General features: G+C 44.5%; 1 protein-coding gene across 1 annotated transcript in view; it reads left to right on the top strand.

Annotated features, from left to right (window-relative positions):
* Positions 1 to 5,936: 5,936 nt before the first annotated feature.
* The window catches only part of LOC146299804 (AT-rich interactive domain-containing protein 1B-like), a 129,587-nt gene continuing 119,548 nt past the window's right edge, over positions 5,937 to 15,975 (top strand). The window contains exon 1 of the mRNA XM_084676204.1: positions 5,937 to 7,473. Within this exon, the coding sequence (XP_084532330.1) occupies positions 6,220 to 7,473 (1,254 nt within the window). The 5' untranslated portion in view covers positions 5,937 to 6,219. The remainder of the gene's footprint in view (positions 7,474 to 15,975) is intronic.

Raw genomic sequence — 15,975 nt, 5'->3', positions numbered from 1 at the left:
GAGGACGCAGGTGTCTGTCCGTCTGTCTGTCTGTCTGTCTATCTATCAGTCTGTCTGTCAGCCTGCCCTGTCTGTCTGCTTGCTTCACATTGGGCTTTAACACAAGATCACTCGGAGAAGAGAATTTCCCCCTAAAATATTGAGCAACTTTTGATTTTGTGTCAAAACATATTTAAAATTTGAACACACTGCTGAGGCTCCTGTGGAGACTGTCTCGCTGTATGGTTGTCACAGGAGCCAGGCTTGCCATTTCAACACATGAGCCTCCTTTCATATCCTGGCTGACACGTTAAATGGCATGATGATACAAAGGGACTCTGTTTAAATTGTTTGGACAGATCACTCATGGGAGAAGCCTTTGATTATAAGTGTTGACAGAATAGGCACGGACTTGTGCAGTGATTGTACTGTCTGTCTCCCTCCTTGCGTTCACAGATACAGTGTTCTATCGAATGCGATAGATTGCTTATTTTATTCCCAAAATTGGTTAAAGGTCCACAATGTAATTTAGTAGCTTCAGCATAGATGTCTGAACATTTTGTGTAACTGAAACAAGCCAATATTCAATTATTAAGACTTACCACATGTCCCATCTAGCAATGACATTTAACTTATTGACAAAGCACTTGTTTTTAACAAGTCAAAATCAATCGGTTTCTCTCGTTCATCACATCAATTAAATTGATTAATTGATCGAAATTGATGGGTGAAGTTATTAATGGACAGCAGTATGTAGCCCATGTGCAGGTGAAGTGGTGTGTGAGGGGGAGTACTGCTGAGTAGCTTGCTGTGCTGTGATCACCTGGAGAAAGCCTCGGGGCTCATCAGCATTCTTCTGCTGAGTGTCTTGGCGGCTGGTGGCTCACTGGCATCACATGGAGAATGATTAGGGTGATGGGTGATGGGTGGTGACACAAGAAAACCAACCCCTCTACCCTGACACACACACACACGTCCCCCACTCCCGTCTCTTCAACACAACAGCCTCAAATTACCCACTTTGCTCTCAATATTATCAGGCAGATCGCCGTGGCTGTAATTGCGGTATCGTGTGTCGTGTAGCCTCCATTAGACCAACAAAAGGGCTTGGGAATCAGGCCACTTTGGGAGAATAACATGGAGAACACTTGACTTTTATGGAGAGATAGTCACACACATCTGATTCACATACACTCACATTTTCTATGACGGAAGAAAAATATCTTGAAACGTGGCTTGTCTGGCTTGCTGGACAAAGCCTAGGCGCTAGGCCAGACAGACAGTACAATATTATCAGAACTCTGTCGGCACACACACTGGCACACACAGACAGACGTAAACACACTTGTGTGTACGTTTTAGTGCTTGTACACACATACACACACACACACTCACGCACGCACGCATGTAACATCACAGACCTCATATAGTGACAGCGTTTTCTCAGCTTGCACCCTCATTCCTTTGACAGAAACACAAATACAAATATCATCAAACTGTACACTGAGCCTAGCGAAGCTTGTATTTCAATCACACAGCGTTAGATGCTCACTGCAGAGTTTCTCTCCGGCTATGGAGTGAACGTGTTTTGTATTCTGAGCCGAGGCAGTGTTTGATCTCAGCCGTACCCCTCTAAGACATCATTGTGTAACGCTGTGAAAGCGGATGGCTGTACAGAGCATAGGAAATATCAAGGAAGTTATTCATAAATATTAGATAAGATCAAAACAGCCGCTTGCTCTCAAACAGGGGAGCTCCCGGGTCAGACAAACCAGATATGGTTCATTTTTCCACTCGGGCTGATTGAAGACACATCCAACTAGGGTGGAAAGCTCCAGAATGAAATACTCAAACAAACATCTAATGAAGTCAAATCCTGCTATTACTAAGACAGTAATAAGGCACACATTTTGTTCCGTCTCTCATCAAGCTTTTTTATTATTCATGAGTCTTTTGTTTGTGTCCCTAACGTAACGTAAGCCCAACCTGAGGAGATTAACGTCCTGTGTTCTCCTAACTCTACCTCCTCTCTGCCACTGCTGACACAAATTGGTGAAATATCACTTTGATCGTGCCTCCTGAACAAACAAACAAAACACTAACCTAATTAGCCTAATTCAAAATCGTTCCAGAATACCCAGCTTTGTGGTTATAAAAGTTGTCCTTTGCAAGCTCCAGGATATAAAACGTTGATTTTTTAGCTTGTCCTCGTGAGGATTCACAGCGTGGCACGGCTGGTGGAAACTGGGGAGTACAGTATGTGCCCCTTGTTGTGTCATATGACCTTTGACCTTCAGGGCGGGTGTAGGAGGGGGTCAGCAGCCCCAGTGATGTGTCAGTCCTCCTGTCAACAGACCGCCTATCCCAGGAGGCTGTGCAAACAAATCTGGAGGACGCCGACATCCCAGCTGTACTATGAAGTCCCCCAGTGTGAGCTCCCACACGCTCGAGCCTGTGTTTACATTACTCATCTCACCAAGGCTCTAATGGCATGTGACGGAGGAATTAGGACAGTGCTGATTCACTGGAACCTTTGGCTTGTTTCAAAGTACTAGAAGTTTCTCTCTGGGAAGAGTCCAGTGCATATTCAGTCCAAAACATCTGCCCAGCATAAATCTAAATGGTAGTATGTTTATTACCTCTGGGTAACCACAGCTTAGTCACGGTAGTACTCTGTACAAAATATACAGTGAATAAAGGCACTGTGTAAGGTATGGTGTTGGCTAAATTCACAGCATGGTGCACTACAATCATGTAATGCTATCGGACTAGCATTGGGACGCCAGCATATATGATGACTACTGCCAAGTTCTTACCATTGGGTTTTTGACATCAAAGGCAGTGAGTGGTTAGAAGTTCTTCACAGCCAGTTAAAGTGAGCTCAGTGTGGATCTTGTAAATGCGGATCTTTGAGTCTGTGCCTCTCGAGGGATACTCCACACACTCCTCTGCTCAGGAGCTTCACTGAAGGAGAGCACCAGTGACAGCTATCAAAGTGTGTGTGTATGTGTGTGTGTATGTGCGTGCATGTTTTTGTGTGTGTGTTTGGTGGAGGGGGGCAGTTTTGCTGGCTCCATCATGATCACAGGATTTATAGATAAAGCGACCCACTCCTTCCCATGTATATCCATTTCCAATTTAGGAAAAAACAGTATCTGTGATGTATTGTCCACCCTTCCCCCCCCCCCATGGTCTTAATATAGAATCGACTCATTCTCATATGCATTTTCAGTCACACATCAAGTAATGCGGCAATACACATGTACACACACACACAAACACACCCTTACACACACATACACCGCATGCACATGGCCTGCAGTCGGCCTAGACTGATCAATGCAAATGCTGTTATTTACCCAACCCTGAAATTAAAAGACTATGGATCAATCCGATACACTTCCACAGGCGAAGGTGGGCCCATGATGGCAAGCTGGCTTTCCATGTTTTCACAATGTCTGTCCCACAGTCTAAAAATGCAGTATTTTTATACCACCAACCCTGCTCATGCAAAATACACTCTTATGTTTTTTTATCTCTCTTTCACACACACACACACACACACACACACACACACACACACACACACACACACACACACTCACACTCACACTCACACACACACACACACACACACACACACAATGTATCTGTCTCTCCCTCTCTTTCACACACACACACACACACATACACACACATACTGCACAGTGGCACGGTGGAACAGGGTTGCATCCTGAGCAGTGTTTTTTTTCCAGGCTGACCCACTTTCTGTGCTTGGCCAGGCTTGTTCTGCTGCCACTGCTCTGCTCTGCTCTGCTCTGCTCTGCTCTGCTGGGGGAGATCCCTGCAGATTCCCCATGAAGAGGCTCCTGCCTCCTGACAGACAGGAATAGTGGCATGTTATCCCCCCATGGATTCAAGGTTTGTGTGTGTGTGTGTGTGTGTGTGTGTGTGTGTGTGTGTGAGAGCTTGTGTGTGTGTATGTGTGTGTGTGTGTGTGTGTGTGTGTGTGTGAGAGAGATTGTGTCTGACTTCTGTCTCAGACACTGTCTTGCACGGATGCACATGCTTATAAACGCAGTGCACTTAAACATACATGCACGCACACACGCGCACACACATACACAAATACATTCAATTCCAGATCTGTATTAATTAAGCCCCTCCCCTTATGCATGTTTGTCTGGAATTATAGTTTCAATCTTGCTGCATCAGGGGGCCCTGAAGGTTATAAATTAAACATAAATGCAAATTCACCAAGCCATTGTTCCTCTCTCCATTCAAATAGATCAGTGTGTCTGCAGATTAATGGGAGAACAGTGAGCTTTTTAATGAGCAAGAGAGGAAAATTAGAGTTGCAAAGCTGCCATAGCACACCCAAAGCAGCAGTGAGGCTGCTAGATGAAATACTAAACAGACATATGATAACATCTTCTTTCACTGTCAACTACTGAATATCAAATGTTTGGCCACTGATCTGGTATTGTAACATAATTGATTATATTCTTTGATAACTATTTTGTTCAGATGACCCAAAGCTTTCATGGTGTACTGGATAAAAGGGTTAAGAATGCAATTTCTGATATCTTTCAGCCTTACATGTTGTCTTTATCCTTTTTGTTGTCCTTTCGTTTATTGGTTCCAAAAAAAAAACATCGAAAAAAGGTCATTAGACAATAAGTCATGTCATGGTATTATCTAGAATGGAATCAGACCTACTTGAATGCTGGCAAGTGTTCCACTTTACTGTAACATCAGGTGTTGCCATCTGATGGCTACTTTTGGAGATGAGTCTTGTACTTGCACTATTTCTCCACCAGATGTCTTACCATTTTCACTGACTGTCTGAAACATTTATTTATGTTGACAGAGAGTGAATATAGAGGATGATGAACAGTTGTTCAATATAATTCTTCATTGGCATATTAAGAACAATTTCAAATGGATCTGACAACCTGAAGTTTGTCCAACAAGACACATTAAATAAACAATAGTTGAATCTGATAGTTACCAGAGAGCTCTGGGGACATCTCAATATAACCCTCGTCCTCATCCAATCAGCCTAGCTCTTTTCAGAACTTAACATTATTTTATTAAATAAGGTTGTCTATTCAAATGAGCAAATACTCTTGACATTAAACACCTTGACCCTAATAATTATTTGACATGAAAATACTTATGTCACACAGAAAGTGCTTATTTCATTGTAAAAAGTAAGTTCAAGAAGATCAGCTGTCTTATGTGACAGAAACCAAAGAAATGGGAGCCTTTTTAAAGAAACAGTGACGTCATACACATTCCAGGTCAAGAGCCTTACAAGACGAATATCATTACATTGGAACGGAAAGTCGGTGTCAACATTAAGGATCTAAACGACTGCTTCAACTTGTAATTACATCCTTATTCTGATGACAACATTAAAGCGCGCTGCTTGTGGTTGCGTGTCTGCCTCTTTCAGAGCTGCAGAAACTGCCTGGAACAGTGGGAGAATGCTGTATTCAAACTAAGACATGGAGTAATGGTGTTGCCTCAAGAAGAAGCATGAAATTCTGAAGACATTGTTTAGAGGTAGAACGATATGGGGTTAGAGGTGCTGTATGTGGACACCAGGTACTGACACTTTGCTAATTGGTTGACGAAAAAAAAAAATTATGTAGGCTACCTTGGGACGTCAAGTTTGAGGTCAGTTTTGTGATATGTCACCGTCGATGTGTAAACCAATTGGTTTACAATGTCTTGATTTGTATTTGCTAGCCAACCGACTTCTAACATGTGCGTTTTATCATAGGCTGTTTATTAACGGAATTAAAAGCCTATGTCCACATTAAGTCCATTGCAAGAAAACGTTAGATGGACAAAATCCAGTCCGCATTTTCCATGCGAGGCGCACTAGAGCCTGGAGGTGGATAATAGCTGCTAGAGCTCTCTCTCTCTTATGCCATGCTGGGCCAGGAGGGCTCCGGGAGACATGCATTCACCAATATCCGGGTTGGAGGAGAGGAAAAAAGTTTCATTTAAACCTTGGACGAGCAACTTTCAATATGAAACCCAACTGACACCGACGCGACGCTGTCAGCGACGCATTTCACATTTGACTCGACAAAAATTACAGTGCTAGAACAAAGCTTCGTTTTTCCATAGAAGATTTTCTTCCTGCTTCTGTTTTCATCCGTCTCTTTTTCGTGTGCGAGTAGCCTATTTGAGGGTCACTGTCTCACTGACACTGTCACAAATGTTGAAATGATGATGGCTGCGCAAGTGGCATCAGCTCCAACAAGAACTAATAATAAAAACAAAAAATTATCGGGTACTTTAGGTCAAGAACTAAATTCCGGAAAATCGGGAGGAGGAACTGTACAACGAACTGGAGCAATGCTTGGAGCTGGAGATGGGGCTAACACAATGAATAATGTAGACCATCACCGCCGAAACGAGAACAATATGGTCAATTCAACTTCTACTAATAATTCTGACACACGGGAGAAGGAGAGTGGAAATAATATAACGTCTATGTCGTCGTCTAATTCGAGCACTGCCTCGTTGGAAACGGGTTTGATAGCGAATCATAAACTGAAAAATGTTGGTAGCGGAGATCCCCCTCCCTCTCAACACCAGCAGTCGCAATTCAACCAATTTCCACATCAGCAGCGTCAGATACAAAGTAACAACATCAACAACAACGGGCAAGGGGCGCGGGGAGACAGGCCTAATGACAGCCAGCATCACGGTGGGAAAGAGAATCTATTGGGGGGACATTTAGATCAGCAGACGCTGAGCAAGACTGAAGGGGACCATACCTGTAAACCGGGGGAGCGGATGGGCGCCAGGTACGAGCATGCCAACACGGGACCAACAAATAACATTAGCCGACAGCCCCCAAGTGCAGGAGGAAACAACGCAGTTTCTGAGTTTAATAATTACTATGGTAGTTCTAGGCCCTGTTACGATCAACATGGTGGACAGCAAAGCACTGGAATAGGGATAATGCACTCTTCAGCCCACAATAGTATGGAACCCGTACACAACTCCCACGAAGGATACCACAACAGCCAGTATAACCACTATCCGGCGTATCGAGCGGGCTACGGTGGCGCTGGCTACGGCATGATGGGTCCTTCAAGGCAGGGCAATAACATGTTGGTGGGGCCTGGCAGCAACACTTCAGCCAGTCATGTGAAAGCAGCAATGGGAGCTGCCTCTGTGCCTGGTGGTAATGTAGGAGGCTTTCAAAGATTCCCTGGACAAAGTCAGCACCCCTCAGGGGCCACTCCGACCCTGAACCAGCTGCTGACGTCCCCAAGTCCAATGATGCGAGGTTACGGCAGTGGCTATCAAGATTACAGTGGTCCCACAGCACAACAACAAGCAGGTATCGCGCTGGGTAAAGACATGAGTTCTCAGTATGGACCCACGAGTCATGGCTGGGGAGGACAACAGAGAACCCACCCCTCTTTGAGTCCTGGAAACGGAGGTCAAGGTATCAGCAGAACGCAGGTAAAGAATAGTTTTAAGAACTCATGCAGCTTGCAAAACTTGACCGTTGGTGTTTGTGGTTTCTGTCTTTTTTTCTCCGATTTTTATAGGCTATTTATTGTTTACATTATGACACCTCGCCTGCAGTCAATAAACTATCATTTTTTCCTTGAATACAGCCTACTGGAATTTGGGTAGGCCGACTGTTTTCCCCTTGCGTTCTTATAGGCTAAATATTCAAGCGCTCAAAAGAGGAATAATTTAATATGAGCACACGGTCTCTGCTCAAGGTGACTTATAAGCTGCACAATGGGCAAAAGCTTTGGATTTAATGAGAATAATTTTGTTGTTGACAATATTTGTCGCATAAATTGCTGTTTATTAGCTCAGATATGATTAGGAAATCATTAGTCAATAGTAGGCAATTACATTGTTCTGTTTTACATCGAACTTTTGTGATTTTCATAATGTTGATAATTTCATGTTAAAATGTTTGTGGTGCAAAGTGTTTAATATTTGCACTGATTTACACTGATTAAAAGCATATAATGGGTTCTGGAAAGATTCGCCCTCTTGCCGACGTGGTTGCCGACACGTTGCAAAACGCTCCATTTTAAAACACTATAGCCTGTCGTCGATGCAAACTATATTATTGAAAATGTGTTATTTCACAATGATACAAATCTCTGGCATAGTTCTTTATTGTATTGCCACCTATAAGTCTATTAAATGTATTATATTGGAAGCACATTAGACGTGATGCTGTGGAAACACGAGCCCAGTGGCTAAATGTCGATGCATTATAGCACACTTGTCAAAAAAACGCTCTTAGAAAGTGACTTGCATCGCAAGGTCGGGAATTTGAATTGTGGAGGTAAACTAGCTCTAATGCCCTCCAGACGCCTGCCTCAGAGTTGACATCAAATCTGCCATCTGATTGGTTCCCTGTATCCCCGCTGGGTACCAAAGCGCTGCTCATGTGTGTAGTGCTGAACTCTGTTCAGACGGCGAGCCAAGGGGAATCTTGCAGCTGGGCGGCTCATTCGAATCATCACCCATGCATCGTAATGTATCGTATTGTGTTAGTTACAATTCTGATGCACGAAATATTGCGAAAAAAACATCTGGATGACCCGGGGGCATGGTGGAAGTGTAGTTTAATGTCTTTGCCTCAAAAACAAATTCATTAGCTGTTGTTTCAATCAAAACCAATTTGTTTCATAGATGCTTTGTAGGTGGTGCAGGGAAATGAAATGCTTGTTTTGTGTGGGTGGTTGAGACGTTATATTGATTTTAGTAGCCTAATTGCTATTCAGAGTAATTAAAGTAGTGAAACGATTAGTCTGAAAATTCACCCGTAATTTGTCTGATTGTCTACTTCAACAATGCAGTCAACATGTATGGGATTTGTACAATAGTCGGCTTATCATTTACAGTTTTACACTAACCAAAACTACAAGCTTACTTTAATGCGATAATAGGGGCTTCATCATCATTTGTGTGTAGCTACATTAAAGCATCATTACATGATGTTGATCTTCTAAAAACGTGTTCATTGATAGAAAACAATTAGTTACATTGTTGATACATGATAACCAAATACTCAATACTCTCATGTTACTTACTCAGTGTTGTCTGTCTAAATCAGCATTGCCAGTGAAATTAAAAGACTAGACTATGATGAATACATCCAATAAAAGGCCCCACCTTTAAGTGCAGAAGGTCATTACATGCAGTGCATAATTACAAAAAAGATTATTGGATTATTATATATATATATATATATATATATATATATATATATATATATATTTCTTTTAAATGTGTTGCTTGGTTCAGAAATTCAGTTAACAATGATATACATCTAAGTCCTTGATACCCCCTTGCGCTCACTAGGAATCTGTGACCAGGCCAGTCTTGTGTAAACCCTCCAAATTGGCCCGGGATGTAGGTTTAAACACTTCACAGTGCATGTGGTTGAACACGCCTGAATCACCTGTTGGCACAATTCCCCTCTTTCAAATTTTCCCCACTTGCCTCTCTTCAGGAGCAAGCTGTGAGAGAAATCATGCCTTCTCATTTACAAACCTGTTCCTACCTCACTCCTTTGGCCAGTCACCAGAAAGAAGTGGACTTGTGTGTGTGTGTGTGTGTGTGTGCGTGCTTATGTGTGCTAGTGTGTGCATTTGTGTTCATGCACACTTGTGTTTGCATGTGTAGCCACAGTGAAGCTACATTACAGGGGGGTAGGAGTCCTAGTTCCAGCTTTTCTCTCATCAAAACACCATTGTCTCAGATTTTCAAATGCACATAGACCATTTGTCTTAATATAACTGTTAATCCTGATTTATTTTTACCTGCCACAAAAAAATCTGATAGTAAAATTGTATTTAAAAATACAATTTTAAGAATAAAATAATTGTCATATATTATTTATGTTTTTTGTTGTTGATCTCTTCTATTTACTTGTGCTGTGCTATTTCGGATGGTTCATTTTCCATTTTTTTTTACCTCGTTATAAGGTTTTGTTTTGAAATGTGTCTTGATTTGATCAAAGCCTAATTACAAATATCAGAGCATGTAATTGCTCCCTTTTCATTTTTCTCACCTTGAAACAAACCCAAGGTGTACGATGTTGCCTATTTATCCAGAATCAGTATTTATAACAATGAACAAAACTCAACAATTGTGACAGAATTGTGTCGCTTTACATTACGCTACTGGGCCATTTAGCTAAGTACGTTGGGTTGAGCTAGGTTCTAAATACTAGACTGTAACTCCTGTTAAGCACCAGGCCAGTCTCAGTAAGTGTTGTGTGTGAGTGTGCTTTTATGTATATGTGTGTGACTATGTATGTTTGTATGTGTATATTAATGTGTATGATTTGCTGTGCATCATTTAGAAAATTAGTTGTATTTGCACAACTGGTGTGTGTGTGCTTGTGCAGTGGGGAGCAGCAGAAGTTGCATCGTCAGCGCAATCGACCAGGGCCAGCCCCAAAGCTCGGACAGCTCTCTCGCTTGTTGATGTTTTGTTTACATTCCCGGCTGACTCTGCTAGCACAGTACTGATTAGCAACAACAGAGTGAAATTTTAATTTGCTCTGTTGCTCCTGATAAGGTGCTGGCTCTGCTTTCATCTTCCAGGATGAAACATAAAGCTCAGGAGCATAATTGGCAGACGGGTTATCCCAGGACTGCCCACGGTTTCAGTAAAATGCCAATTAATTCCGATTTGCCATAAAACATTGACCAGTTGCATAGTCGACCGTCGGTATAATTAGACTGCTAATCAAATAATTGTAGCTTTTTGTTCATTCCAGTGATGCTCTTATAATGATCTGGAGTCAAAGGTTGCCACAAATTACTAATCTTGGAGCTGTGTAGATGTAAAAAAAACTGGAAGTTTGCATGTGTTTGTGTTTGGTTGGACTCCTCTCCAAATGTCTGTACAGTACGCACAATTCCTACATAATGTGTCAATATGAATTAGATAGGATTTTAAATCTCACATTACATTTTGTCAATGAGTGCTCTTATTTTTATTCTGGTTTAATCTAGAACCTTAAGTTTTAAATGATCAGCGAGGGCGAATCAAATGAATGCATCCGGTTTTAAAACATGGTCCATTTGATCAAACTACACAGTAACAAGCATGCTCTTTTATGTCTCCAGAAAACCTAAAATGTGTGTACTAATTTCGGTGTCAAATTTTTCATCTCGCTTCATTGGATGTCCTGGCTTCAGGCTTGAGGCTTGGTTACACTCGCCAGTGTGTGGGTCTGGGAACCGGAAGACTGGGGAGATGAACCCTCTGGCTTTCTGGGAGTTGTAGGCCTTCCTTATCAGCTGAGCCTGGTTCAAGTGCTTTAGCTGTGGACAGCTTCCCGGGGCTGGACTGCAGGTCTCCCCTGGCTCCTCTCAGAGAGCTGTGTGTAGCACTCCAGCTAGACTCTCTTACCAGAGCTGCCAGCGACACGGTGCTCCCCCGTCCTCCCACTCAACAGGGGTGTGAAGAGCCTGCCGCTGAGTGTCTTTTCTGGAGAACAGAGAGAGGGATGGAGGGAGAGAGAGAGAAGAAATATTTCCATCCATCTCTCTCCAACGGCTGTTTGAACTGAGTCACATGGAGGGGTACTGACTACTGAGATATGAGGCTGACTTCGGAGGGAGAAGGAGAGAAGGAGCGCTGAACTCTGAAGGAAATGTCAACATATTTACAGCCTTCTCCATGAAACTCTCAACTCTACCCAGCCTTTTTTCACTGTACTGAAAGACGACAAAAAAAGGAAGTGTTCACCAGCAATTGTGTGGTTTCAGTCCTCTTGCCCTCCCTCCCCCCTCCCTCTCACATGGGTGTTCTGTAGTGCTCGGGTTTCCCCTCCAGCGGTGGCGTGCGTTGGGCATGTTGCCAGGCCGCTTGGCGGGCCCTTTGGTGGCCTCACTCACCTCCCACAATCCCCCCTGACCTTCACATATGCAAATTAGCCATGTGCAGACAATGAATGAGAGGACTCCTCCCCATCCTCCCTCCCTGAGGAGAGGAGATTTTTTTTCTTTCTGGCTCTCTTGCTCGATCTCGTGCTCTCTCTTCCTCACTCTCCCTTGCTCTCTCTCTCTCTCCAATTTCTTTTCTCCCTTTCTATGCTGGTCCCCCGAGGGTTTCTAAGCTGGTGTCCTACAGTAGAAGGGCACAGGCTGGACCCAGGGAAGGGGAAATGTAATCTAGTCCATTGGATATGGTCTGCCCCATCCACCAGTTGACTTACCATCTTTACATGTTCTTGTGCTTCTGTGTGTGTGTGTGTCGCAGAGCTTCTTCTTCTTCCTCTTATATTGACTTTTTTCTGCCTCTGACCCTCTGCCTCTGACCCTCTGCCTCTGACCCTCTGCCTCTGTCCCTCTGCCTCTGACCCTCTGCCTCTGACCCTCTGCCTCTGACCCTCTGCCTCTGTCCCTCTGCCTCTGACCCTCTGCCTCTGACCCTCTGCCTCTGTCCCTCTGCCTCTGTCCCTCTGCCTCTGACCCTCTGCCTCTGTCCCTCTGCCTCTGTCCCTCTGCCTCTGTCCCTCTGCCTCTGACCCTCTGCCTCTGACCCTCTGCCTCTGACCCTCTGCCTCTGTCCCTCTGCCTCTGACCCTCTGCCTCTGTCCCTCTGCCTCTGACCCTCTGGCTCGGACCCTCTGGCTCGGACCCTCTGCCTTGGTCCCTGCCGGACCAAACACACACCAGTGAGCATTAAAGAGGAGGGGAAGGTTCTATTCATAGCAGTGCAGCCCTGTGTATTGTAGCTTCTGTGTGACTCCCCCTCTCCTGTCCAGACCGCTGATTGTGCCAGTGACAGGCCTGTGATTAGGCTGAGTGACCATGTGTGAAGGAAGGTGTGATGATAATGATGAGTTACAGGCAGAGGGACAGTAGAGGCCACCTCTGGCTAGAGAGGGTGTCATTTACCTCAATTAAACCTGTCATTTAGTCATCAAGGTCCCTGCAACTTCCCAGTCCAAACACTACCAACACACAGGACACCAATAATGGTGCACTGAAGCTTGGAGAAAAAATGGATGGTTGTGTTCAGTAGTTTGTCAACCAATAGGTGATGGATTTAGGTATTGTATGCATTATGTAAATCAGTGTACCTTCTATCCTGCTTTCAGCACTCTTTAAAGGAGCTACATCACCGCTGTGCACGATACTTGACTACGACATTTGAGCGTTATGCTTATTTCACGGAACTTCCCTTCTCCGTTTCCGTGAACTTCCCATGGATTTTCCACATATTGGATTGCCAAGGTGCTGACACCTGTCTCCACCACAGATGGTTGCTTAGCCCGTCTGCTGTGGGCTGAGCATGCTCTGCTTGATGAACATCCGTTGGCATTGTTGGATAAACATGCAAAGGTTGCTATAATGTCAGCTGTATGTCAGAGGGGATTCCGTTTGCCCTCTTTGTAGATCACATTACCATAATCAATAGTTCCCACAGAGCTCTTTTTCCCAGTCGTTATGATGCCCTTTGGTAATGTGTAAGTGTATCTACAGTATATGTTCATAGACAATAGAAAGAGCTGCCCTGATTGTGTAGGCATTCAGAAGACCCCAGGCTGACATCTGTATTGTTGCACTAACTGACATCTATGTTTACCTTACTGCAGTCAGTTTAGCCACCGCATTGATATCCCATGGGTGTCTGTGCGTGTGTTTCATATAAACACTTTTCTTAGAAACGGTTGAGTGCTGAGATGTGTTTGAGACACGGGCGGAATTTCAAATATATGTTAGCCCACTCATGGCTATTTCAATCTCAAGGATAAAAATCCCTTTTTTATCCTTGCGCATTTGGTGCATTTTAAAACATCTCCCCCCCTTTTCCTAGTGTCTCTCTTTCTCTCTATCTCTCCCTCTGTTCCCCAGCTTCCCATCCATGGTCCCAATCCTTCTCTTCTGACCTTCACTGCAGTGCAGGGTGACTACAGTGAACTCATTAACCAATAAAGATGAATAGTTCCATTACGGGAGAGAAGGGGGGAGAGAAGTCCAATTAGAGGTAATTAAGATCTGGGAGGGCGTGGGGAGCTGGAGGGCAACGGAACCTGGGCACTGGGAGGGCAGTGGCATAGCAGGTGTGTGTGTGTGTTTACACATGCCATTGAAGGTGGCAAGAGTCTCCCAGGCATAGGGGTCACTTGTAGCCTGACCCCCTGACCTGCTCCCTGGAGCCTTCCCCTCCGATCATTGGCCTGATGTGGGAGCTTGTTAAAGGAAACCAGCAAATGGATGTTTAAAATGCCAAGCCAATACCATCACCTTAATGCATATTTTCAGATTTTTGTGCTTTAATTAGGACATGGATTTTATGCTGATGTGCACTTTCATCACTAAGTTTGCATCAAGTGGAATTTCAGTTGTCAATCTGTTGTATAAGTCATTTTCCTCAGTAGCATATATAAAATGTATTTTTAAAATCAGCTTTCAAAATAGGATCTCCCATTTTATTGACCTCCTATTAGTATTTACCTCAGCTAAAAACTGAAATTCAAACATCTGTAATCCTTTGGTTTTTGTCCATGTTGACAAATTGAAATCATCTGCCAGGAAATAGGCAACAAAATGAGATAGGGATGGAAGGCAGTGTATAGGACGAGACAACAGGGTAGGGGAAGTAGGACACAGGGTAGAGGAAGTAGGACACAGGGTAGGAGAAGTAGGACACAGGGTAGGAGAAGTAGGACACAGGGTAGGAGAAGTAGGACACAGGGTAGAGGAAGGTAGGACACAGGGTAGGGGAAGGTAGGACACAGGGTAGAGGAAGGTAGGACACAGGGTAGGGGAAGGTAGGACACAGGGTAGAGGAAGGTAGGACACAGGGTAGAGGAAGGTAGGACACAGGGTAGAGGAAGTAGGACACAGGGTAGAGGAAGGTAGGACACAGGGTAGGGGAAGTAGGACACAGGGTAGAGGAAGGTAGGACACAGGGTAGGGGAAGTAGGACACAGGGTAGAGGAAGGTAGGACACAGGGTAGAGGAAGGTAGGACACAGGGTAGAGGGAGGTAGGATACAGGGTAGAGGGAGGTAGGACACAGGGTAGAGGAAGTAGGACACAAGGTAGAGGGAAGTAGGACACAGGGTAGGGGAAGTAGGACACAGGGTAGAGGAAGTAGGACACAGGGTAGAGGAAGGTAGGACACAGGGTAGAGGAAGTAGGACACAGGGTAGCGGAAGGTAGGACACAGGGTAGAGGGAGGTAGGACACAGGGTGGAGGAAGGTAGGACACAGGGTAGAGGAAGGTAGGACACAGGGTAGGGGAAGTAGGACACAGGGTAGAGGAAGGTAGGACACAGGGTAGAGGGAGGTAGGACACAGGGTAGAGGAAGTAGGACACAGGGTAGAGGAAGGTAGGACACAGGGTAGAGGGAGGTAGGACACAGGGTAGAGGGAGGTAGGACACAGGGTAAAGGAAGGTAGGACACAGGGTAGGGGAAGTAGGACACAGGGTAGAGGAAGGTAGGACACAGGGTAGAGGGAGGTAGGACACAGGGTAGAGGAAGTAGGACACAGGGTAGAGGAAGGTAGGACACAGGGTAGAGGGAGGTAGGACACAGGGTAGAGGGAGGTAGGACACAGGGTAAAGGAAGGTAGGAGGTAAGAGACAGAGTCAGTATGTTGCTAAAATGAACCATCTCCAGTGGGAGTGCTGCTTTGTCCAAATGGGAAATTCAGGTTGGTTGATATTGCATTGTTCTGATACCGAGGAGCAGAGAACTGGAATGAGGTACTCAGTCATTTGAAAGATGCAGTAGACCCAGTGGTCGGAGCATTATAAAGTGGATACAGCGTGTATTGTATTGTGTGTCGCAGTTACAGTGGCTATCACACATGTACTGGGCCTAATGCATGTGTTTTCCAGAACCCTGCATATCAGAAGTCAATTGTGCATGTGAGCGGTTCCGTGTTCACCCAGTGTGGTGTGTGCTGGTGGTTAGTTGGGCGTGCAGCCCTCACATTTCTGCATGTATGCCATG

The sequence above is a fragment of the Hypomesus nipponensis genome, chromosome 3 (genome assembly GCF_054491055.1).
Source record: "Hypomesus nipponensis isolate SF chromosome 3, ASM5449105v1, whole genome shotgun sequence".
Taxonomy (NCBI): domain Eukaryota; kingdom Metazoa; phylum Chordata; class Actinopteri; order Osmeriformes; family Osmeridae; genus Hypomesus; species Hypomesus nipponensis.
The sequence above is the reverse complement of the archived record's forward strand: the minus strand, read 5'-3'. Positions and strand labels throughout refer to the sequence as shown.